The 23,941-nt window shown below is 48.1% G+C and overlaps 11 protein-coding genes across 11 annotated transcripts; 6 read left to right on the top strand and 5 right to left on the bottom strand.

Moving 5' to 3' along the window:
- Positions 1–327: 327 nt before the first annotated feature.
- Positions 328–1,395, top strand: F4807DRAFT_464705 (NAD(P)-binding protein; the record flags this gene model as incomplete). The annotated part of the gene is made up of 3 exons (XM_048002173.1): positions 328–360; positions 463–879; positions 937–1,395. 3 exons carry the CDS (start codon positions 328–330, stop codon positions 1,393–1,395), a joined length of 909 nt encoding a protein of 302 aa, XP_047849938.1.
- Positions 1,396–2,068: 673 nt separating this feature from the next.
- On the top strand, positions 2,069–3,940 carry F4807DRAFT_284691 (thiamine diphosphate-binding protein). Its single transcript, XM_047994728.1, has one exon. The coding sequence runs from the start codon at positions 2,211–2,213 to the stop codon at positions 3,927–3,929; it is 1,719 nt and encodes a 572-aa protein (XP_047849937.1). The 5' UTR covers positions 2,069–2,210; the 3' UTR covers positions 3,930–3,940.
- A 236-nt stretch (positions 3,941–4,176) lies between these two features.
- Positions 4,177–5,911, bottom strand: F4807DRAFT_464703 (Sodium/hydrogen exchanger family-domain-containing protein; the record flags this gene model as incomplete). Its single annotated transcript, XM_048002172.1, has 4 exons — positions 4,177–4,350; positions 4,406–4,780; positions 4,909–5,690; positions 5,794–5,911. The coding sequence occupies 4 exons, from the start codon at positions 5,909–5,911 to the stop codon at positions 4,177–4,179; spliced, it is 1,449 nt and encodes a 482-aa protein (XP_047849936.1).
- Positions 5,912–6,138: 227 nt separating this feature from the next.
- F4807DRAFT_454008 (proline-specific peptidase) lies at positions 6,139–7,138 on the bottom strand (the record flags this gene model as incomplete). The annotated part of the gene is made up of 2 exons (XM_048000525.1): positions 6,139–6,400; positions 6,468–7,138. 2 exons carry the CDS (start codon positions 7,136–7,138, stop codon positions 6,139–6,141), a joined length of 933 nt encoding a protein of 310 aa, XP_047849935.1.
- A 623-nt stretch (positions 7,139–7,761) lies between these two features.
- On the bottom strand, positions 7,762–8,975 carry F4807DRAFT_471095 (uncharacterized protein; the record flags this gene model as incomplete). The annotated part of the gene is made up of 4 exons (XM_048002888.1): positions 7,762–8,222; positions 8,279–8,494; positions 8,559–8,675; positions 8,726–8,975. 4 exons carry the CDS (start codon positions 8,973–8,975, stop codon positions 7,987–7,989), a joined length of 819 nt encoding a protein of 272 aa, XP_047849934.1. The 3' UTR covers positions 7,762–7,986.
- Positions 8,976–11,114: 2,139 nt separating this feature from the next.
- On the top strand, positions 11,115–13,827 carry F4807DRAFT_443217 (putative GABA transporter). Its single transcript, XM_047999534.1, has 4 exons — positions 11,115–11,731; positions 11,794–12,282; positions 12,444–12,748; positions 12,803–13,827. The coding sequence occupies exons 1-4, from the start codon at positions 11,368–11,370 to the stop codon at positions 13,265–13,267; spliced, it is 1,623 nt and encodes a 540-aa protein (XP_047849933.1). The 5' UTR covers positions 11,115–11,367; the 3' UTR covers positions 13,268–13,827.
- A 959-nt stretch (positions 13,828–14,786) lies between these two features.
- Positions 14,787–16,313, top strand: F4807DRAFT_471093 (nucleoside hydrolase; the record flags this gene model as incomplete). Its single annotated transcript, XM_048002887.1, has 2 exons — positions 14,787–15,489; positions 15,545–16,313. Exons 1-2 carry the CDS (start codon positions 15,164–15,166, stop codon positions 16,311–16,313), a joined length of 1,095 nt encoding a protein of 364 aa, XP_047849932.1. The 5' UTR covers positions 14,787–15,163.
- Positions 16,314–17,101: 788 nt separating this feature from the next.
- F4807DRAFT_284620 (uncharacterized protein) lies at positions 17,102–17,806 on the top strand. The gene has a single exon (XM_047994726.1). The coding sequence runs from the start codon at positions 17,199–17,201 to the stop codon at positions 17,664–17,666; it is 468 nt and encodes a 155-aa protein (XP_047849931.1). The 5' UTR covers positions 17,102–17,198; the 3' UTR covers positions 17,667–17,806.
- Position 17,807: 1 nt separating this feature from the next.
- F4807DRAFT_284621 (adenylate kinase) lies at positions 17,808–19,115 on the bottom strand. The gene has a single exon (XM_047994727.1). It carries the CDS (start codon positions 18,884–18,886, stop codon positions 18,080–18,082), a length of 807 nt encoding a protein of 268 aa, XP_047849930.1. The 5' UTR covers positions 18,887–19,115; the 3' UTR covers positions 17,808–18,079.
- Positions 19,116–20,693: 1,578 nt separating this feature from the next.
- Positions 20,694–21,054, bottom strand: F4807DRAFT_464695 (mitochondrial import inner membrane translocase subunit TIM10; the record flags this gene model as incomplete). The annotated part of the gene is made up of 2 exons (XM_048002171.1): positions 20,694–20,895; positions 20,957–21,054. The coding sequence occupies 2 exons, from the start codon at positions 21,052–21,054 to the stop codon at positions 20,694–20,696; spliced, it is 300 nt and encodes a 99-aa protein (XP_047849929.1).
- Positions 21,055–21,583: 529 nt separating this feature from the next.
- F4807DRAFT_464694 (lysyl-tRNA synthetase) lies at positions 21,584–23,371 on the top strand (the record flags this gene model as incomplete). The annotated part of the gene is made up of 1 exon (XM_048002170.1): positions 21,584–23,371. The coding sequence occupies one exon, from the start codon at positions 21,584–21,586 to the stop codon at positions 23,369–23,371; it is 1,788 nt and encodes a 595-aa protein (XP_047849928.1).
- Between the last annotated feature and the right edge of the window lie 570 nt (positions 23,372–23,941).

Here is a 23,941-nt window from a genome sequence, read left to right as displayed (position 1 = left end):
TCACAAGCTTTGGAAATGAAACGTTCGAACTCAAAACCTCAACTGCACGATAATACCTTATTTATCCATCTCTAAAGAGTTAGTGCAGTCATTGACGGAAACACTAATAGAACCAAACAGCTCTCGCTATTGATAGTATTCCATCAAGATGCAAGACCTGCCTAGGATGAGATTATAAATCACCGCCTATTGAAACCCGTTCGATCTCGGGTTTTAATCCCGTGTCCCGCTTAGGCTTCTATTATATATAATAGGTAAGTAGGCATCTTAATTTGTGCTGTATTTGAACGTCAGTTGTGATCATTTCTCAAGAGCGTCTTGTACAAGATGTCGGTTATCAAAAAGGTCGCTATCTTTGGTGTAAGTGATTGTGCCTTATCTCCTGAAAACCGGGACCGTGAAACTAAATACAATCACATCTTCTCGAAAATCGCACTGTACACCTTGACTAACCAGATATAGGCAGCGGGTAACTTCGGCACACCCATCACGGCTGCCCTGACCAGAGCAGGCTTTGAAGTGACTATCATTACTCGAATCGAATCCGAGTCAACCTTTCCTGACGGAATCCCAGTTGTGAGGACAGAGTACACGGTCGAGAAGTTGACCGCAGCACTATCAGGCCAAGATGCAGCTATTTCTGTCATTGGCCCCGGCGGTCTTCATGCCCAGATTGCTCTGATTGACGCAGCCGAAGCTGCAGGCGTCAAACGTTTTATCGTTGACGACTTTGGTTGGGGTCCTAAATTCAACAGCTTACCCGAGTTTCGGGAGATTGGCGCTCAGAGAAAAGTCACTTATGACCATGCGAAGAAACTATGTCAAGCCAATTCCAACTTTACTTACACTGGAATTACTATCGGCAATCCGATCGACTGGGTGAGATTTTTCCGGACAATGTAGTGCGGGCTGGGAAATGTTAATCGAGAACTAAAGGCAATTAAACGTTTTCCTCTGATGGGATTCGACGTCAAACAGCGTTCCGCAGTCATTTACGACGACGGCACCGTGGAATTCACCGGAACGACGCTGGAAGGTATTGCGCAGGCTGTAGTCGGCGTCTTGAAGCATCCGGACGAAACCGCAAACCGTCATGTGAAGGCGCGGTCAATTCAGGTATGCCAGAATCAACTCCTGGACGCCTTTCAAAGGGTCTCGGGGCAACCGTGGGAGGTGAAACGTGCGGCTACGAGCGACCTCCTCGAGAGTGGAAGAAAAAAGCACCAGGGCGGAGTTAGCGGTTGGATTCTGGAGCTTCTGGTATATCAGCTTTTTGGTCCAGGAGGACGATGCATCGTAGCATCCAAAGAAGACTCGGATGTAGATCTCCTCGAGATGAAGGAAGAATCCCCCGATGATATCGCTCGGAAAGTGTTGGAATCTGTTGCGAATTGAATATCGCCATCGCGCTTTTTCGTGGCATCTGCAACTACCCGTCCTTGCCCATCGTCAGTGGCTTTTGCGCACAGAATAATTCCTGAGCACAGAGATCGAGTCTTCATGACTGCAAAAGACATATAGCGTTGTTCTAGCGGTCGAGGCTGTCCCACAAGTTACTTAGACAGGCACCCCAGAGCCTTCGAAAAGGGGGCGTGAATCAGTGGGATAAACCACCGTATCAAATGAGATTCCATACGCTTCCACTCTTTTTTCGCCAGGCATCTATGTAATCGAGCCAGCTTGTCCCTTACATACTGAATTCTGCCTATCTACCTCTTACATATCGCTATTGATTTTTAGGAGGAAGGGTCCGGAGAGTGCCGCACGAATATCCCCTAAAGATATCGTATCTGAGACATTTGAAGCCCGTAGCGGAAGACCCGCGTTTTTTACAGTACTAAGCCGGTTGCCCCAACTTTTTGACCCGGACCCGTAACTTGGGTTCGTAAACATCTTCAGTAATTTCTGGAGGATGAGACTGGACATTCGCTCTTATCTCCCGAATCATGCATGATTCCGCTTAACTAGAAGATAGGTTATTGAATCCGGTATAGATCGCGAAGCCGGAGAGATCGTATTTGTAGTGACGAAAGAATCGGGGCATATGGAGAAATCGAATATGATTGGTCACTCCAACCTAGACCCCTCCTAGAAGGGTAACAACGAGGCCGCTAGTCGACTATAAAAGTCAGGAGACCACCAATCTAAACGATCATCTTTTGTCCCCCAAATCAACACGCCAAACCTCCATTTTGAGCCGATGATACGCGATGCCGGCCACACTCAAGCTTTCGGAATACCTCTTCGCTCGCCTCAAACAGCTAGGGATCGATTCCCTACACGGGGTGCCCGGTGACTACAATCTCAATCTATTAGACTTTGTCGAGCCGGCGGGATTGCATTGGGTTGGCAACGCTAATGAGCTGAACGCCGGATATGCCGCAGACGGATATGCTCGAATTAAAGGGATAGGCGCTCTTGTCACCACCTTTGGAGTTGGTGAATTATCTGCCATTAATGCCATTGCCGGGGCATATGCTGAGCGGGCAGCCGTCGTGCATATCGTCGGTACACCACCACGAGAATCTCAAGACTCGCGGCTTCTGATACACCATACTTTCAATGATGGAGAATACCGGCGCTTCGCGCAGATGCACCAACCTGTCACTGTAGCTCAGGCGAACCTCAGGGACCCTCGAACGTCTCCCGCTCAAATTGATTATGTGTTGCAGCAGTGTCTCTTGCATAGTCGGCCAGTTTATCTTGAGATTCCAGTCGACCTCGTTGCAGCGCCGGTCTCGGCAGAACAACTTCAAAACAACATATGTCTTCCCACCGTCGAACCGAACGCATACCAGGACTCGGTGATAGACAAGGTTCTCGACAAGATATACGAAGCCAGACAGCCTATTATCCTTGTTGATGGTGAGGTTAGAGCGCTTGGCATCATCGGCGACGTGCAGAAATTAGTTTCGCATGCTAAATGGCCAACTTGGTCATCCGGTTTTGGGAAAGGCCTGTTAGACGAAACGTTGCCAAATTTCCATGGAATTTATAGGGGAAACTTCGACGATGCGAAAGTCCAGAGTTTCTTCAAGAACTCGGACCTTGTTTTGTGTTTTGGTCCCCACTTCAGCACTACCAACAGCTTCGCCAGTTCCAGCATACCGAAAACGCAAACCGCCATCCTTTTTACAGACACGGAAATCCGGATAAATGGCCAAGTCTTTCGCGATATACCGGCGAGATACGCAGTTTCTCAACTTCTACTCAAGATAGACTCATCAAGGATAATATCGTATACAGCATATCCTGATCTTCCTCGAGACCAGTCGGACAACTTCACCAGTGTTTCCCAGGATGGTCCTATCAAACAGGACCGGCTTTGGCGTATTCTCTCCACTATGTTACGACCAGGCGATATCGTACTTGGTGAAACCGGCACTGCAGGATATGGATGCCGAGAAATGGCCCTTCCGCGTCATGTTCGTCTGTTCACCCCTGTGACTTGGCTGTCCATAGGATACATGCTCGGCGCAGCACAAGGCGCTGCGCTGGCCCAACGTGAACTTATAAGTTCGTCCAACTACCACGGCATCAAAAATGCGCGCACGATCCTATTTATCGGGGACGGCAGCTTCCAGATGACTGTCCAAGAACTGGGAACCATCATCCGCAATAATCTAGACGTTGTCCTGTTCCTCATAAACAACGACGGCTATACTATCGAGCGTTGCATCCACGGGCTTAAAGCTGGATACAACGACGTCGCGTCCTGGCGATATCTACAAGCGCCCAGCTTCTTCGGTGCGAGTGGAGACACATATACGGCGTCGGCGCGAACATGGGGAGATTTGGAGAAGGTCCTAGGTAGCGGGGAGTTGGATAGAAAGAAAGGACTCAAGATGGTGGAGATATTCATGGAACGTGAAGATGTGCCGAAGGGGCCACTGGCGTATTTGCTTCAACTACAGACAACTAGTCAATGAACACCTAGTTAGTTCTATTGCCCTAGAGCCAAGACTCGAACAAGTTTGGGCCCCAAGTATCCGTGCCCCATTCTCGTCCGTCTCCACATTTCCAACGAATAACACACATGCTATCTACCTGGCTGAGGGGCCGAGGGGTTCTATTAAAGACCTCAATGAATAGTAACTTCAGCTTCATTGGATACTTGGGCGAGAATCTGAAGGGGTATTGATCGAACGACTCTCCTCCATGAGAGCTTCAAGGATTTCATAACCTGCTCCCTAAGATAGGCTGTCGTTCTGCCTCGGACGAAAACAAGGAGGCATTCCCGAAAGAAATACCAGTGCGGTAACGATCCATTCGAAATTGGAGATTTCCACTAGCAACCCGTCTCAAATGTAGGCCTATATTACCAAGGGGTATACAGAGCCCATGGACCACCTATAGCTCGTCAATTTCGAAATCGCAGCGAAAACCGAAATGGGACTAAACTCACCACGCTGCATATCATCAAAAACCAAACAACAACTCTTACATCCTGGCGGAGGAATTTGACGTCCTCTCGAAATACGTCCCCATCATCTATCTTGAGACCATTGACGAACTCCATGGTGATGTAGAGGTAGAACATCGCTGAACAGCCTATGGGGCCGAAGAATCCCATAAATGCGGCATCCTTCCTGGTTCTGGTCTGAGGGAGCAGCGACCGAAATGCGAAGATGTAGGGAAGCCGGCGGAAAAGAAGGATAAGAATGCCTAATACGATCAAGTGGGAGAATGAGATGGTATCATTTTCCCAAAACAGGTTCCATGGGCAGGCAATCCCGTACCACATGAAGATGGCTACGTTAAGGAGGGTGTCGATCGTGGGCTGTAGTAAGCTATATATGGATTAGCAGCGATATCGAGAGTTGAACTGTTGAATGGTCATGGAAGGGTAAGGTACTGCGAAAAACGTCAGTGGTTGCGGGAAGAGTTGGGGAGAAAGATTGCCATCACCTCATCCTGGGTTTTCAGCCGAAACCAATCGTCCCAAGTGAAAACATTACCAGCTACGAAACAGGCCAAAATATCATCGCTGCCGATGAGACCACAAGTCCCTAGAATGAATAGCGACAAAGGTATAGCAAATACCATGGAGTACTCGTGGTCGATGAAGCCGCGGTCATCGCAGAAGCGAAGCAGCCGTTTGGCGACCCAACCGACAATTGCGCCGTAAACGATACTTAAAAGAACAACGTATCCGCACGTTTCACCGAGAAAGAGTCCCATCGCGTGACCGGCGCCTCCGGACTCGGCTTCTCCACCGCCAGTGTATTTAATGAGATACAGCGCGAAGAATAGGAATGGATAACCGAGTCCGTCGTTTAACCCGGACTCTGCGATGACAATTTTCTGAAGATCTTTGCTGATGTTCAAATCTGCAAATCCCCCTTTCACGATGACGCTAGAGAGCACTGGATCCGTCGGTGTGACGCAGGCGCCGATAGCAAGAGCATGTAAAAAGGGTAACCTGGGGATCATCAACCAAATGATGGAGCTTGTTGTCACCCACATGAGCGTCATGATGGGGCCAAGCAGTAAGAGCAGAGACCTCCATTCCTTCACTAGATAACGACTTGGCAACTGAATACCAGCGATGACAAGCTGTATGCCTAGAACAAGCCGGGTGAAATTGAGAGTAGCACTGGTTAGATTGATGCGAGATCCCGCGTACTCTAAGGGATCAATCAGGTTGGCAGCATACGGAGAGAAAGCCGCGCCCGCTAAGAGGGAGATTACTGCGCATCCAACCGTTTAGCAAGGTTCAGAGAAGAGAGATACCTACCATTGCTGCCGGCGTATCCAAATTCGCTGCTGAATGGTATTTGGCAAGACACTTACAGGCCTCGGAAATGTAGAGACTCTCTTTAACCAAATACGACACCAACCCGAATAAAGATAACCAGCCGCCCAAAAGGGATAGCACGATATTGAAGTGCGAAACCTCGAGTGTGGGCATGTTTAGTCTACTCTGGTCCGGAAGCCCGCGACGACGGTTTCTTATGAATAATGAGCTGGCGCGAAGAAGATGAAGTTATGTAAGAAAGGGACGGACGAAACGCAACTCAAGTATTAATAACGGAGTAGATAGCGTCGACAATTCCCCTCCGCGCACTACCCATTTAGCGCGATCGTAGCGTCTCACTAGGTATCAAGACCCCGAAAGATCAACACTGCTATCTAAGGTCATTTGTAGCCATTGAGGAAAGTCCCGCAAAGTTGGATAAACCGGTCCCGTTCCTCCCAGTGGGACATGTGACTGGCGCCTTGGAGCGTGACCCATCTCACATTCGGAATAGTCCAAAACCATGGCTCGAAACATACATCCCCTACCTCATCGTATCCTCCGTTGATAAGTAACGTCGGCACCTGGATATTGTGGCCTCGCTTGAATCCCTCCCAACCCTTGAAAGCAGTGCCCTCGATGATGAATTCGGACGGACCTTGCCTATTATGAAGAGTCAGTCTAAGTTGATTGAATAGATAGATATCTATCTAAATACGAGACGGCTTACATGGTGACATATGAGGTAGGATCTTCCTTTAGGTGTTGGAAGGCAGTTACCACTGGTTCGGGCATCGGATCAATTCGACAGACGTGTTTCTTATTAAACACCAACGCCGCCTCTTGAAACTTCTCGCTTTCGTGGTCGCCCAGCCTATCGCACTCTTCGAGAGTGTCGCGGATGTTCTTCGGCAGACCAGCCAGTAAAGTCTTACAGTTTTCCATGTAGAGAGGGATGCTAGCCGGAGAGCTGACCAACACCAACTTCTTCAGTCCCCGCGGTTGGCGGGAAGCGTACGTGCTCCCCAACATACCACCCCAGCTCTGGCCGAGGACGTAGAACCCCTTCTCGCGAAGCTTCAGATGATCGACGAGGTTGTCGAGCTCCTTCACGAAGAGGTCGAAGGTCCAGAACGAGTCGTCGCCCTTCTTCTCCTGCAGGTGCGTCGACCTGGCGCAGCCTATCTGGTCGTAGAATACGATGGGGACCCCGTGCTTCCCGTGGAGGTCAACCAGCGGCGCTAGGTACTCGTGGCCACCTCCCGGTCCTCCATGCAGTGCGATGAGAGGTACGGACTCGGAATCGAGGCTCCCGATAATCTTGTACCAGGTTTTACACGGCTTGCCGGCACCGGGTGCGTCGAAGGCGACTTCGCCTTCCGAAATGGTCTGTGCCGCCATCCCCGAGTGCGGTATGTTGGACGTTGGACGTTGGGAACGATTGCAGGATTTTAGGTCGAAAAGAATCCAATACGGACGCGGGACGGCGGGAATGGGGGAAGGAGGATGAGGATGTAAGATGGGTGTGATAGTGGCGGCTGACAACCGGTAATTGGCGAAAGTTGGATGGGTGAGATTCGCAACATGTCGTGATGTCTCGAACTTATTCAATTAAGACCGGGAACTCCATACCTAGGTCACGCTGTCACGCTGCCACGCTGCCCCTTCTATTCGTCGGTAAGCTTATTCGTGTTACCCCTGATGCAGGTAGCCATAGTGGGATTGCTGACGCTGTTGCCCTACGCGCCTTTCTCCTCACCTGTGCGACCCGACTATCAAACAAAGGAGTCCTGCGATAGATACGATAGAGTAAGCTACACAAGATGCGGGGGTGAAACAAGGGCGCCGCCTACCAGGAAGAAACCGGACGTACGGGTTATGGTGCCGCGTTGCAATAGGTACGTTGTATGCACAGTGTGGTACAATCACACCAACATCCCGTCTGCTCTCTACATACACGCCTGGGTACTAAGCATTGTCGCCCCCAAATTAAAGGAGAATATATTATAGGTCCATTAATACGGAGGTATATCTCGACGATCTTCACGGTCCTAGAAGAACATGAAAAGTCGTAAGAAATCTCGATGTTGACAACTCGAGTACCTATAAAGTAGTTTTGAACTATCGACGATGAAGATAAAGATAGAATAATCCAAGAAAACACTTCGAGCACCTTAAAAGTCTCCGTTAATAGTAAACCTAATTCGCTGTTTCAATGCGCCACCCCTTATTCGATAAGCACTCAAATCTTAGGAGTCATAAATCTTCCCATAATACGGGCCTGGCCTGAAGGTATATTCTCCGGGCCTGAGAGCCCTTGAACGCGCCCACTTGTCAAGACTCTCCCATTTCAGACAGGTAGTCGTAGACTGTCCGCTTAACTCCTTGTCTCCTAACTCATGAGCTCTATCCTGCCACTCTGCGGTATGGACCTCGGTGTTCGTGTTGCACATCAGCGCTTGTCGGATCGTATCAATACAATGGTCTGTGTAGTTAGCTTCGATACCGTAGGAGCCGGGTATAGAGTATCTGGTGCAATACCTGAGTGTTCCCTACTGAAAACTTCCTGGCGGCTGTAGTTCCCGTACTTATCTTTGTAGTAATCCCAGTGTATCGCTATGCGCATGTTGTTGAGACAGTGAAGGTGATGATAACCTCCTATCACTCCAAGATAGTCGCCCCCATTGAGCTGGACGCGGTTCGTTGTGTTTAAGCCAAGGAAGTCTACCTCCTCCTTTTTGATCCGGATATTAAGCGCTTTAAATGCGTTAGCGAAAAATCATATCATATATACCCATAGTTGAGTCTCATAGGGCCTAACCATATAACATATCACCCCATAATTTATCAACTTCATCAGACGGCCCCTGGTTCCATGGATGCTGAAGCGCGTACCAGCCTTGCCTCTCCTCAAACTCTAGAAGATCTCTCGGTAGCGCTTTTGTCATGTCAGTTCCACGGTGATGATGAGGGTAGTAGTATACATACTGAAGCGGTCACGCATTGGCAAAGATAACTCCTTTCGCACTGGTTGAGCAGTACCGTTTACAACAATGATCGTCAATAGTACAGCAATGTATACTAACAACGAAAATGTTACAAGTAAAATTGCTTTTGTCCACGATCGAATAGGGGTAGAGGCATTACGGCAGGGGCACGTCATAGCCGGGCCCACGCCATCGCTTTTGGTGCTTTGATCAAGTAGAGGCACTTCGGAATCTTCACTGTCTTTTTCCATAATGAAACCAAACGCAGAAAAATCTAGTTTCTTTTGTTTTGGAGTTGGTGTATCGGGATTGAGAAGATTGTATGGAATAAAAACGTGAGTTGAAGTGAACCATGCCTTCATTAACCACTAATGTATGACCCTATCATGTTCATGTCATTGCGAGATGGATCTAGACCGGGGGGATAATATGACTTGAAGAGTTAGGCGATCAAGTGACACTCGATCGCGCCAAAGCCCATGCCACACCCGTCGGGGCGTCTTACCAACTCCGCCTCATCGTGAAGCCGATATGGGAGTAAGCAGCCTCTTTCACCCAATATCAAAAGCAAAAAGGCATTAAAGTACCGCTTTATTGGCCTCGGTGAGGGTGGTCATACAGCAGCATTGCTTAGGACTTTCAGAAACTCATGACTATCTCGTCCCCATTCACCGAATCTCCAATAGAATCACAGATCGGCCGTGATACAATCTGACAGGAATCTCTAAAATCTGGGTAGGACATTCGGTAGTCGCGGTGAAGGTAGTCATCCTTGTGTGATTAGTGGCGCAAGCACTGAGACTAACACATTGACTAGCTTGTTCAAAGTGATTGGTCACATCTATACTGATGAGTGTCATGGAGGTCATCTGGTTCAATATAAAGAAGCAGATACATATATAATACCGTTGGCATGGGATTAGAACTTGACACTTTACCATCTTTGACTTGACAACCAAGTTTCATCTCAACTCCATCGGCTTTTATCCTTTACAAGCAAACCGCCTCAACACAACATGCTTTACAAGTCACTCTGCTTGGCCATCTTTGGCCTAAGCGTCATGGTCTCATCGATACCTCTAGGTAAGTGAACATTCAACCTGTATTAAATGCCCTATAGTTAGGTAGTTAATTACGGATTGTAGCAAATTCTGACGCACGTGGCTTGAAATCTGGAGAGCCTCTAGAGAGCCGCCAGTACGAGATCATCGTCAACGAGACGGATGTGAAAGAGGAAGCGGATGAGTAGTAACGAGTTGTTTCTCAATGGACGAGCTTGATCCTCTCAATTCGCGCGAGATCAATGTACTAAGGGTCAAGAGAAATCAGTGTGTAGGGATTATTTTGGTTAATGCTTGATTTCCCTATGGTTTCTTCTCCTGGGGAGTATGGAGGTATCTAAGTGTGCGTCCCTAGGTAACTACTACGTACCTACCTACGTTAGCCAGCCGTCGAATCGTTAATAAGACTGGCTCTTTTCAGCCCTATGAACTACACATTAGTCTTGCATGAGTTCCGATGACGATAGAATTCGATTATGGTGGGGGCGTGAATCTCACCACTATCCTTGCTTAAGAGGTAGGACTCCTGAGTGTGGAGGTCAGACTTAAGATACGCTAACATTTGTATGTATCGTCGTCCTGTTTCATTATGTAGAACTAAGATGTTGTCGTCCAATCCATTGAAGTTTATAAAAGTATGATCACGTTACTGCCGAGATTGTTAGCCATCAAGATGGGAGAAAGTCTCATCTATGGGCTAGTTCATCGATATTTAGAGCGTAAGAGACATCCCAATTGGTGCTAGGTAATGCTATTACTACCATTGAGATTGGTAGGAAACAGTTCTCATAGAAGATTACTAACGTCCGTTAGATGAAGTCGAAATACCTATGGTTTTCTCTGATTGATAACATCTCTAGGGACAATGATAATTATTTTGGATGATTCTTCTACGTACGACTGTAACCGCACTACCCGCAAGGTCTGCCCACATTGGTTGTATAACTACTGATGGGCCAATAGTGCATTAATACTCCGAGACACGAGGCTTTTGTTAGTGAAATTAGGGGGTAGATATAGGGGGTTGGCGTTAGCGGCTGGAGCAAGTCCTACCACCGGAGCTGAATTACGTCTCACTCGAAAAGCTTGGTCGTTGGCCAACCACCAGTTAGAGTGTTACACAGCATCACTTAGTTCCATTTCAGATTCTGGAAGACACCCAATGGACTTCCTCGATTCCTCCCTCCACCCAATCAAGAGTACGTATGACAGAACTCGGTCCCGGAAGGTGCAACTAACTGCATAAGGCGAGCCCATGTGGCGCAGGGATGAATATGACTGAGATCATTCTGAGCGGTTGAAGTGCTTGCGAGGACGGCGCTTGCCTTTACGAAAAACTGCAACAACCTAGCAACACCGACCGCACCGCCGTGATTACCTGCCTACTTGGGAGTAGGTTTTTGCTTCAATTTCAATCAATTCCGACTCGGGGAGTCACATGCTACCGACCTCCAAGTCGGGTTTTGCGCTTTGGTTTTCGGATTTTATGGGGTGATATATCATTTACATTTTTAGAAGTGTTGGATTGTTGGTACTGTTGGTACTTTTCCCAAAATCACAAAGGTCATCGTCGTCTTTCACCATGTCAAAGGACTTCATCGAACCGATCGAGCCAATCGAGCTTCAGCTTCCAACTCAATCCGGCAATATGTCATTCCTAACGAAGTCAGAGCAATCGAGCGGCTCCAATCAAGATGATATCATACTCAGACAGTTAGGAAAGCGACCGTTACTCAATCGTAGTTTTGGCTTTATGTCCATCCTTGGACTAGCATGCTCCGCCATGTGCTCGTGGGAAGGAATTCTGGTCACTTCCGTTCCTACCTTTAGCCTTGGGGGCCCGGCAGCCGTAGTATGGGCGTTCGTTCTTGGATGGATTGGGACCATTTCGGTGACAGCCACGATGGCGGAGTTGGCATCGGTCGCACCAACAGCCGGTGGACAATGTGAGGCTACAATCCTTTCTGGTCTATCTCGAGACATCTTGCTTACGTTAGACCATGGTTAGATCACTGGGTTGCCATGATAGCACCAGAGTCCTGCTCTGCTTTCTTAACTTATGTCACTGCCTGGCTTACAACCCTGGCCTGGCAGGCTATGGCTATCACCTCTAGTTACACGACTTCCACCATCCTCCTTGGTATCGTCGTGTTGGCAAATCCCACATACACGCCTTTATCGTGGCACACTATCCTTACGATGTGGGCGACAACATCGTTCGCCGTACTGCTGAACTTAACTGGGGGCCGCGTGCTGGCAAAGTTCGAAGGTCTAATCCTTGTTCTCCATCTGGCGGGTTTCTTCGGTATATTGGTTCCTATGGTGTACTTCGCGCCGCATAATCCCCCAGACTTCGTCTTTACCACGCTTTTCAATAATGGGAACTGGCCGACCCAAGGGTTGAGCTTTCTCGTTGGCTTCCCCACGGTTGCCACTGCGCTGATAGGTGCTGACTGTGCAGTCCACATGTCAGAAGAGATCCAGTCTGCAGCCATCGGTACGTACCAAATCGTTTCCAGATGTTATCCCGCTTCCGTAATTATCCTAAATCGGATGTCAGAGCCTCCTATTTCAACTGATCTACATATTATTGTTGACAAAAGACCTCGAACTACAAGCTCTCTTTGAATAATGTATTGCTCACTGACCTTATGATAGTGGTACCGAGGGCGTTGATGTATAGCATCTTTATAAATGGAGCACTTGCATTCGCAATCATCGTGGGTCTGATGTTCTGCATATCGGACTTAGATGCGGCAGTTGAAGCAGCAAACACGATGTTTTATTCGTTTCTCGAGATTTTCCAATCCGCAGTCAAGTCGACAACAGGTGCCTGTCTTATGGCCGGCATCATCTTCATCTTATCTTTAGCGAGCTCCATAAGCGTCTATGCCTCCGCATCCCGTATGATGTGGTCGTTCTCACGAGATAAGGGGCTTCCCCTGAGCAGATACCTAGTCAGGGTAAGACACCTGGGAAAATCCTTCACAATTTCGATTTACTAACCCGCCTACTAGCTCACCAAAGATAGATTGCCGATGAATTCCATATTATCAACGACTGCGATTACGCTCGTCCTCTCTTTGATGGTACTCGCACCCAGTGTCGCGCTCTCCGCTTTACTATCGCTTGTTGTCGCAGCGCTATATTCTTCCTACCTCCTTGTGAGCTGCTTACTTCTCTGGCGACGTTGCACAGGAGGCTTCAAACCCTACACACCAGGTATAGATATTCATGATTCTGGTTCTCCGACGTGGGGTCCTTGGAAACTCCCCGAGCCATTGGGAACCGTGAACAACGCCTTCGCCTGCATGTACAGCGCATTGCTTCTATTCTGGTCCTTTTGGCCTCAGACTACGAACCCAGCCCCGGAAACGTTTAACTGGAGCGTCTTGGTATTTGGATTTGTTCTCTTGTCTAGTATCTCTTGGTACATATTAAAGGCAAGACACTACTTCAAAGGGCCAATTAAGGAGGTCTAACGTGTACAAATACTACGGGTCAATCAAGAGTATCTATAGATACGACTTCATCAAATTAAAGGCGGCATCACTATATCCTTATGTGAAAATTGACAAATATGATATTCAGGAGTTCTAGGAACGAAGGCCTTCCATGCGAGTTGTGCGGCGGAACGCGGTATATTCACTAGCAACGCTGACCGTACGGCATGATGGCGAGATCGACTTAAGTCGAATTTATATAGTAGGGCTACAATATAGGATTGTAACAAGATTCGTCACTAAGGATAAAGTAGCCCCGTAGGGAAGTCAGCGACTCGACGCCTGCTCAGGAACAAGATTGCGGTGCGGTCAAGGTGTAGGTCCTCCTACCTACCTCAAGGCCGACTTGATATCCGGCAAAGGTCATACTCACGGCCTTTTACGTGACATTAAGGGTGATGATACGTCTACTACCCATCTTCTATACACTCGATAAAAAAGAAATTTTAAAGGCCCAGCCCGAGGTATTATTTATCGGCTCCTGGCTACTGCGCCCCCGCTATTGGGTATTTCTTTGCCACTCCATTTCAGGCCCCAGAGATTCCATAGTACTGATAGTACTGTATTCTTTCTTCTTCTATTTTTTTTTTTTTTTTTTTTTTTTTTTTTTTTTTGTAAATGGTAATCCTGAGAGTCGAACCCTGGACCACCCCATTTCAGGGGGGTCTTTTATGGGGGTAAGACGAGGTGTCTGAGGCACTAACCAACTAGACCATTGCCAGCAAGGCCGTTGATCTGAATGCCGCCGATGGAAATTGTGACTCTACTGTGTTATTTAAACTTCACTCCGGGAAACTGCTGTCCAAGTGGTACCTAAGTACTCGTACACGACCTACTTATCCAATAACTCAAATGAATTTCTCACGACAATATGGTTTCCTTATCATGATAACAGGCAAAAATCACTTTTCTTCCACGTCAACTGCCACTGTGGAAACGAGGCCATGAACTATTTGAGTTATGATCACATGTTTCTAACCTGGGATATGTAGAACTATTTCACTATGAGATGAAAGAATAATCTTGGAATCTTTGCTTCATGGAATCTACTAGGTGATCAAGTGCTCCGCAGTGTATTTTTCCTACCTCACATCAAATGCTAGTATCTATGATATTTATGATCCATATGTGTTTTTTGATCGTTCGCATTCGATATTCGTGACTATTCCACATCATCTAAGTAATTATTCGAATCTAACAACATCAAAGGGGATACTCTGTGTCACTCCATGAACCCGAAACCACGGCAATAATTCATTAATCATGGAACGTTTATCTGATTCTTCTATTGCCTTCAGGCTAGTTTTACCAGCAGGGAAAGTAGTTCTCTCCTGAATCCCTCGACACGGCTGAAATCTTAACGAGCAGACTCGGGGGTACCAAGGACAAGCACAAATCATTAAGTGCAACCATATGGCACTGGGTGAGACATAAACATCGCAATGTTGTACTTAGAATTAATCATCTATTAAAAAGATGATTATTCTCATTTGAGCATGCAACCAACATGATATACCTAACTATAGAAGTCCTCCAAAATAACCCCTGAATGCCAAGACTTTTAAACTCACTACTAGGGAAAGTGTTCCTGATATGCATGTGAAAAGGCGCATTCATGTCTCCTCATCTCTCATTAGGCTTCGCTTTTCCCCGATACTATAGAGCCTTATATCTTCGTTTAGAGGTCAATCTGCTTGGGTTATGTATCTAGGCGGGCTCAGCCCCCCCGATTCCGAACGGATGTAGCCAACGGCAATTTTCTGCGGCTCTGTTTCTGATCGGCTATCTTCCCCGCTCCTGTTTATTTATATTGATTGTGCCGCCAACAACACGTGCGGGCAAGGCCCCTCCCTGCCTCCCCCATTCCGATTCATCATGAACTTTGGTCGCGTCGTCCTCGCCTTATCGGCCTTTTTCTTATCGGTGAGCGCGCACAACACGCCATGCTCCTCCCGCGCGAAACCAATTATCATCGACACTGATATCTTCTCAGACGTCGACGACGTCGGCTCCTTGACGGTGGCTAATGTGTTGCACAACTACGGACTGGCGGACCTGCGCGGAGTCGCCATAAACACCGGCTCCAAATATGGCGCGCTGGCTGCGAATGCCCTCAATACGTTTTTTGGCAATGGAGATATTCCAATTGCGGCCATGCGTCCTTTGACAAATGAGTCTTTTTTCGATACTTACACCTACACGTGAGTTTTCTCGTCACTTTCGTTCTATAGCCTTGCTAACGGCATATTGTCATAGCTTAAGCGAATACGCGAGCAAGATAGCTTACAATTGGCCTCGCTCGTTGAATGACTCGTCAACAACGCCGACGCCTTTGGAATTATACCGCTCGGTGCTTTCAGCAGCGGAAGATCACAGCATGACTCTGATCTCAATCGGCTTCCTGACTAACCTCGCTGCACTGCTTGACAGCCCCGCAGACGATATCTCATCTCTCGCGGGCCCGGCTCTCATCTCCGCAAAGGTGAAGGAGTTAGTCATAATGGGCGGAGAGTACCCGTCAGGCTGGGAATTCAACTTTGGCGGCGGCGATCCCGCCTCCACGTACCGCGTCGTCAACAACTGGCCGCGTAGCGTGCCTGTTACGTACTCCGGGGGCGAACTTGGCGGGAACATATATTCAGGGGAAACCCTTACCAGAGAAGCGTTGCCAGACTCGCCCGTGCTTGCGGCGTACCAGTGGTATGTGGGGCGGTGTAGCACCATCCGCGAGTCGTGGGACCCGGTCACGACGCTTTACGGGATAGTGGGGCTCGAGGGATTCCGCGAGCTAGGCATCGGAAAACTGTTTAAGTACGGGAATCGGATTGGGTATAACAAAGTGGCGACGAACGGCTCAAACGCGTGGGTGAACGATACGGCTGTTTCGAATCAGCACTGGTTGACGCTTGCAAATGGGGTGACAAATTCGACTGTTGCGGGAGTGTTGAATCAATTCTTTGCCCATAATCCTTCGGATAAGAGTTGTACTGCTCTTAAATCGCGAGATTTGCTAAGACTTACATGATATGTAAGTACCTACTTACCGAGGTCCTAGATGCCTAACGTATATATGTATTTGTAGCTATATACTGTATATACTACTGCATCTGTGGCGCTCGGTCGGAAGATTTACATCCATGGTGTAACTAGCACTACATACAATTCCTCCCTGTGCTACCGATATCTTACAATATACCTCGTAGGAAGGCCAGTGATGGGTGTATGCATGATAAGTCTCACTGTGCGGGAAGGGCCGGCGTTGGGGGCTCATACCCCTATTGGATATCCGACTACGAAGTTTGGAGGGGAATACGATCATGATTTATTACGAGATTAGGCCATATGGGAATTGACAGCCACCGAAGTATCGTTCGAAAACTGGGGAAGTAGCTAGCTCTTCCATATCCGAAGAGTTGCTGTGGCCTATGGAATCCTAAGGAAAGGCCACTTAAACCCAGCGAGGTCCAAATATATCGGGTAGAGATCTTCTGCTGACGTTTCTTGCTTCGTCCGTGCCCGGCGTCCGGCGGCTTAGTCAAGGACGGTTCTGGTGATAACGGAATCCAATGATGAAAAACTCCGCATTTACTAATTAGGAGACTTTTCTAGAATATCAACGGCGACATAGTAGTAATAGGAAAGTGGTAATGGGTTTCCTTCAAGGATGAGATTACTCGATCAACAGGGAAACGTTAGTCATCGATTGACATCAGTCGAGAGCAGCTCTATTAACACATCAGGGGCCGCCAGATATAAAGCCGATATGTAAATATAAGGTGAACTGTTGACGAATGAAAATGATTTCTACTTTCCATTACCTCTAGATCAGTTCAAATTGCTCTTACGTACCTAAAAGTCATATACCTGACTTGCCAGGCTTAACTTCACAGCTCTGCCGTCAGTCCCCGCCATGACGACTACAGCCTCACTCCACGCCAAACTTGACGCCCTCTACGACGTATGGCTATCACTCAACCCAGACTCATCCGCAGCCGAATTCAACAAATTCGCCTCCTTCTTTTCCGAAGACTGCACCGCGTATCTGCTCAGCATGCGCGAGCTAGCCACGCCCAGCATCGGCCGGCCGGGCGTCGTCGAGGGTATCAAGGACGTTCTTAAAGATACGCGGATCAAGGAGCGGCGAGTCGTAGAACGGTTCGAAAACACTAGTGGCTCGAAGATATCAGTAGAGATGAACAATCGTCTCCTGGTACACGGCAAGGAGATTGACGTGTTTCCGGAGACGGCTACGGCGGTTTTTGATGATAAGGGGTTGATTACGAACTTCAAGCTGTACTGCTGTCGAAGCGCCGTGGTGGAAATTATCCAGGATGTTACTGGGGTGGGGCCTTACAGGAGGCAGGATAAATGTCATTAGATAGGTTCGGTGGATGCCTTCAAGGTAGATTTTGGTTGATCTCGACAAATAAGCGGGTTCGTCACTACAGGTGGCTGGGTCGGAACGGCCGGAAGTACCTAACATTCGAGACACTGTAAGCTGCAGATAATTCATACTCAAATCCCAAGTCCCCTTCGGCCTCCAGATCGTAGAATTGTTGAAAAAAAAATATTTGCTTAGGCTATTCGATTCGTCCTAGGTCTAGACCGTAAAGCATACACAAAAGCAGAGCGTCAGCCGTTCGTTGGGCGGCTCGCGCTGTCCAGTTCCCCGAACTCCAGTGAGCGTGTCGCTCACTCTAAAAATCCCAACCTGATATACACTTCATCTAATTCGTTTCGTCACCCATAGAAAACCGCTTGACGCTTCCCAGCCTGGACTTTCTAACTAGGTCATAAAAAGCGTCGCTCAAATTCTTGATATAATTTAGGGCTGATCTCGTCACTGCTCATGCCACTGACCTCCCATAGGACGCCCTTCTTCGCGTAATGCTCCAGCAGAGGCTCGCTCGTCTCTTGGAACTTGCGAAATCGCGTCCTGTATACCTCCTCGGAGTCGTCGGCTCTCTGTACAAGTGGTTCGCCGGTAATGTCGTCGAAGCCGGGTACTTTTGGAGCATTGAATGTAGTGTTGTAGACTCGACCAGACGGCTCATGTACCCAGCGTGATGAGATACGCTGCATTATGACGTTGAGTGGTGTCTGAATGGAGACTGCCCAGTTGATGGGCACAATATCATCTAATCTCTTGGCCTGGGTCGAAGTACGAGGAAAGCCATCAAGTAGAAAGGAAGCGGCGGGGTCTTCAGACGCTTGCTGAGACAGAGTTGCTCCAGCCAGGGGATCGGCCTCGAGGGCCGACTCGAACGCATCCGGAGCGCCCTCCAATAAGCCACCATCGACTATGGAGGACGAAAGTGTCATAACATTTGGTCTCCCGCCAAAGAGCCAGCCACGACGGCCGAGCTCATTTGTAATCAACCTCAATATCAAGTCGTCGGAGACTAAACCACCCGTCTTCATCGTCCTCTCGACCTTGATGCCGAGAGGGGTCCGATTCTTGACATTGTGGCGGAGCAGGTCTCCGGAGGAGATCGCGGACAGCTGGGGGAAGCGCGAGAGCAGTCGCTCGGACTGCGTGCCCTTGCCTACTCCCGGTGCGCCGACGAGGATTACGCGGGCCGCTCGGCGAAGGCGCATAGTACGCGGGGAAGGTGCGGGGAGCGTCGAACTGCGGAATGCGGGATGCCTGCAAACGGCGACGTTATGCTTGGAGGCGGAAAGCGAGTTACGGGAAGATTCGGACGTCGCGGATGTGGTGGTGTAACGCGGGAATGTTCGATTTTCCGGGTTCTAGACTACGATTTGGCCTCGAGCGATAGCGATAATGCAGGACGATTCAGCGCACAATACGACGATACCTATTACTTGAGTAACAGGCGATAACGTGCGCGCGATAGTTATGAGGAGAACCCAACTGGGATAAAAAAAAACGAGGTAGGTCAAGACAAGTCCATGGTGTCAATGAAGGTTATGAATTTATAGTATATATAAAAATTCGAAAAGAAAAAGAAGAAAAAGGGAAAAGGTTATCTAACACCAGACAAGACGGACGGATTTAGTCTTGGGGGGGAATAGTTATATCGACTGAGTCGTGGTTACCCAGTTAGAAATGTTAGAAAGATGGGCTGATAATGTAGAGTTGCGCGGGGAAATGTTCTTTGCAGGAAGGCGAGATCAGCCAACGAAAGCTTCCTAGGTAGACACTCATCAAAAGCTTGTCGCACAATCCCACACAATCCCACCAATTGTTGAGATGGCTGTGATGGCTTAATTACCCGAGCACCGGACTTTCCCCAGGCCCACCTTACCCACGGAACGCTCGGACCAAGCTTATTTTTCGGTTATAATTACCAACAGTATGGTTGCCTCTTATCTCCGCGTCTCCAGCGCATAGAAACTCCGGGGTAATTATTACTACTTCGTACAGCATCGTCATTTATTTTATAGAGCCATTCTTAATTACTTTCAAACCTATCTTGTTATGTCTCCTATGTTAATACTGCCTAGCTTGCTATTAGGTAGGACGATATACATTACGTCTATCCGGGCTTCCGAGTACTCCCTACAATAGATCATGCCATTATACATTAACCAACCTATGAGTAGTAAAATGAAAGATTTGACATAAACTTTGGTAATATTGGTAATATTCGATATCTTCACATGAATTTCTGCAAGGCTATTTCCCCGCATACTCGAATGTAACGACACTAGAATGTAAGATCTTCAGCTAGGGCAACGCACGGTGGGCGCCACGTATGGTGGTCCCGGATTATTCCGGCAGCATGTGAAGCTGAACGACCACGGAGCCGGTATCATGGAAAACGACACAAGTCAAACCGAACCGAGGCCATGAAACCCGCCGTCTATCCGATAACTACGTTAAGCCACAATACACATGCCCAGCCTCGGACAAGAGTAACCTCCTGAAACGCAAATTCAAATAACACCTGGGCAGGTTTTCCTGAACTGCCCCCACCTACAGTATACCTGTCATGTGTCAATCCCGATAGTATCAATGGAATATGCCTACATCTTCGATGAATCCTGCGTCACTAGAACACATGCCGACGTACAACGAAGTTCATACTCCATATCATCGTCAATTAACGCTGCACATACCAATTTCATGATGTCCGGGTACAGAACAACCAATAACCATCATCCCACTCATAGCAAAAGATGTGATTGGAATGTGTTCATGAGAGGAATATTCATTTCCTAGGCCAAATGATTCCATAGTACAACATGTCGTATGTAACGTACCCCATCACACCAAGGTCCCAGAAGCATGCAGAGCAGAGTCTCCTTGTATACCGTTTCGAATCATACTCCGGGACTTGTCATTCGTATCGCACAACTGGTCTCAATAGGCCGTTGGGGGAGTAGGCCCTGTCACGGCCAAATATAGTATAATGCACTACACAGCACTCCTTGTTTCGCACTAACCACCGAATCCGAACCCGCTGCCGCCACCGCCACCCATGCCTTTTTGCTGCATCTCCTGTTGTAATAATTCCGACACCTTCATGTGGACATCGAAGAACTTAGCAGCACATCGGTCGAGGCAGACGCTTTCGCCTTTGTTAAGCTCAGATTCCCGGTACTCGTTGGGAACACACTTTTTCGCACATGCCTTGGTGAGACTGGCAGATAAGGTTAGAAAACATAGCGTTGCGTAAGAAGCCGGAGGGCCAAGCATCATACCGGTCGTGCATCTGTGTCAAGAGCTTCATTTCTGCCTGGACGGCTGAAATCTTCTCCTCCGAAGAGGGCTGCGGTCTTCCGAATCCGAGGAACGACATTTTCAATGCGGCGTGACGAGGTAATGGAGATTGTCTATGATTTTCGTGAGAGATGAAGAGCTCGAATATCGGATTAGAAGCTTCCAAGTTCTGATAAAAAGAACATTAAACTTAACCGTCATCCTAATTCGGAAGGCGGTGGCGGATTAACCTGTGGCGCCGGATTAACTTCGGCAGAAAAGTTCGCATAGTGTCCCGCGTCCCGCATATCGCACATAAAATAAACCTCAGATTGGCGAAGGACGAGAACATTCAAAAATTGAATAGGATTGAGTTTTAGGAGTCTGTTCTTCCAAATTGGTAAGGCAGATCTCACCTAGACGTAAGTATAGTTGAACAATTAATTGTTATTTTCATTACACGTTCTCATTATGATGAGATTGCTTTTAAGAACCGTTGCGACTGACACCACCACGTGGTGCTTGATCTCAATTAGCCAGCCTATCTGAATTGAGCTCACCTTCCCCTATATCTTCATCCAATGCTAGTGCAGTATTTTACTAACAAGCTCAAGTATGTCTAGGTCGCAATGGAGCATGGGCAATACCTTAGGTTCCTACGACCGTATCTCTTCCCATTATCATCATCAAGGACAGCTGTATACGCGCGGCTCTTTTCTGCTAGTCGCTGTCATCCCATAAAAACTGGACATTCACAATGCTTAGGGCTACAAAGTACATCTAGCAGAGCTTTACATACTTCTACGTCCAGGAGGTCTACTAGTTCCAGTTCTGAGGCCCCGGCAAGAGACCTCGTTGCTTCATCTAGTCGTCGAGATCCCATTGACACGCGGATTCAGAAGCTAAAGGAATCGAATGCTCTCCATTACCCAAGGCTTGGGCCACGACCAAATCGAATAAGCATATCCGACTTTCGAGAAAAGTATGAGTATGAAGACACTAAAACGGCCTCGGAAGAATTCGTCTTAGAAGGTCGGATCCTGTCTATTAGGCGATCCGGGTCCAAGTTAATATTCTTCAACCTCATAGGCAATCAACAACTAGTTCAAGTCATGGTTAGTCTAAACCAACTTTCGAAACCAAAACCTGAGCCTCAACAGTTCAAAGATGCCATGCGTCCTTTCCTTCGTGGCGATATCGTCTCAGTCAAAGGAACGGCAATGCGAACGGACGCGGGTGAATTGACGTTACGGGCAACCGAACTACCTACCATTCTAAGCCCCTGCGTAGCAACACTCCCCGAGGTCATACATGACCAGAAGACTTTAGTCTTAAATAGACATGTCGATTTTCTGGTTAACCGCCGGGCCACTGACATACTCCGTCTCCGTTCGCATATTATGCAATGGATGCGAGATTTCTTCTATGTGCGAGACTTCCTAGAGGTTCAAACACCTATATTAGCAGATCACGCCGGCGGAGCAATTGCCCGACCATTCGTGACCTCGGCTACCGAGTTCCCGCGAAAAGAGCTTGCGTTGCGGATCGCCCCTGAGCTATGGCTCAAGCGTTTAGTCGTCGGCGGTCATGAGAGAGTCTTCGAGATGGGGCCTGCTTTCCGCAATGAAGGCATCGACACTGGTCATAACCCCGAATTCACCATGTGCGAATTTTATTCTGCTTATTCCAACTTAAGTGACCTGATTTCCATGACCGAGGATTTGATCACTGGCCTTCTTAATAAGACCGAGGAACTTAAGTCCCAGAAGCTCCGCTCTCTTGAGAAGCTAAATGTCGAGCTACCCAAAACGCGCTGGAAGCAAGTCGAATTCATTCCAGCCTTGCAAGAGATTCTCGATATCAAGTTTCCAGATCTTTCGGACCCCAATTCACTTCCCACGCTCATTGAACTGGCCGAAAATCTAGCGGGCCTTACGCCAGGGCCAAACGCGACGATGCCTAAAATCTTAGATGAGCTTGCTAGCAAGTACTTAGAGAAGGATTCTGAAAAGTATCCCCTTTTCATCACCAATCACCCCGCTTGTATGTCGCCCCTCTCCAAATCTTTCACCTGTCCCAAGACCGGCCAGCTCGTATCTGCTCGCGCTGAGCTGTTCATCGGGTGCCGCGAGATCGCAAATATGTACGAAGAGGAAAACGATCCGTTCGAGCAACGGCGCAAATTCCAGCTGCAACTGGAAGCAAAGAACTCGGCGGCGGTCGGCGACGGCCAAGCCGAAGTGGATGAGAGCTACGCCCAGGCTTTGGAATATGGGCTACCACCAACGGGAGGATGGGGTTGCGGCATCGATAGGCTGGTCATGCTGCTCTCTGGGGCGACAAGGATCGGCGACGTCCTCAGCTTCGGAAACCTGAAGAATGTTGTGTCGGTACGTCAAGCTGCCAAAGAGTCTTGATACCTCGCAGGAGTGCCGAAGTTGTAGATTAGGTAGTGGTGAAATGATACCCCTTATTTGTAAATTGTATTCGGCCCCAGCTGTTTCCATTGGAGCTCAGCTCTTCAGGGAGAATTTACAGAGTGGGCTTAGAACCCATAGGTTCTTAGTGAAACTCTAACGACTCTATTGCGGCGCCAAAACATATACGATTATGTTAGCAGAATATTTCTGACTAAACTCAACAATACTCCTATAACGACCAGACCATCCTGATACCACCATTTAGAGCAGGACTAAAATGACTAGATGGTCGTGCATGTGTTGCAATTACCGCTACAGGTGGAGAGCACGGGATGCTCGACACTTGATGGCCAATCCCAATCAGCTTTACGTCTCCTCGCAAAGATCAATATACACTACATTTTAGGCAATGCTGGAAGGCGGGCCCGAGTTAGTCCCGAAATAGCCCGGATCCTGTTCCGAGGAAGCTGCAGTTCGCCATAACTTATGGGGCGTAGATTTTGACCTATGCATGCAGTTAAAGTTCGGTTAGTCGAGATTTATATCTTTATTTCGACCTCTGTGGTG

Source organism: Annulohypoxylon truncatum (assembly GCF_022578515.1).
Source record: "Annulohypoxylon truncatum strain CBS 140777 unplaced genomic scaffold F4807scaffold_43, whole genome shotgun sequence".
Classification (NCBI taxonomy): domain Eukaryota; kingdom Fungi; phylum Ascomycota; class Sordariomycetes; order Xylariales; family Hypoxylaceae; genus Annulohypoxylon; species Annulohypoxylon truncatum.
The sequence above is the reverse complement of the archived record's forward strand: the minus strand, read 5'-3'. Positions and strand labels throughout refer to the sequence as shown.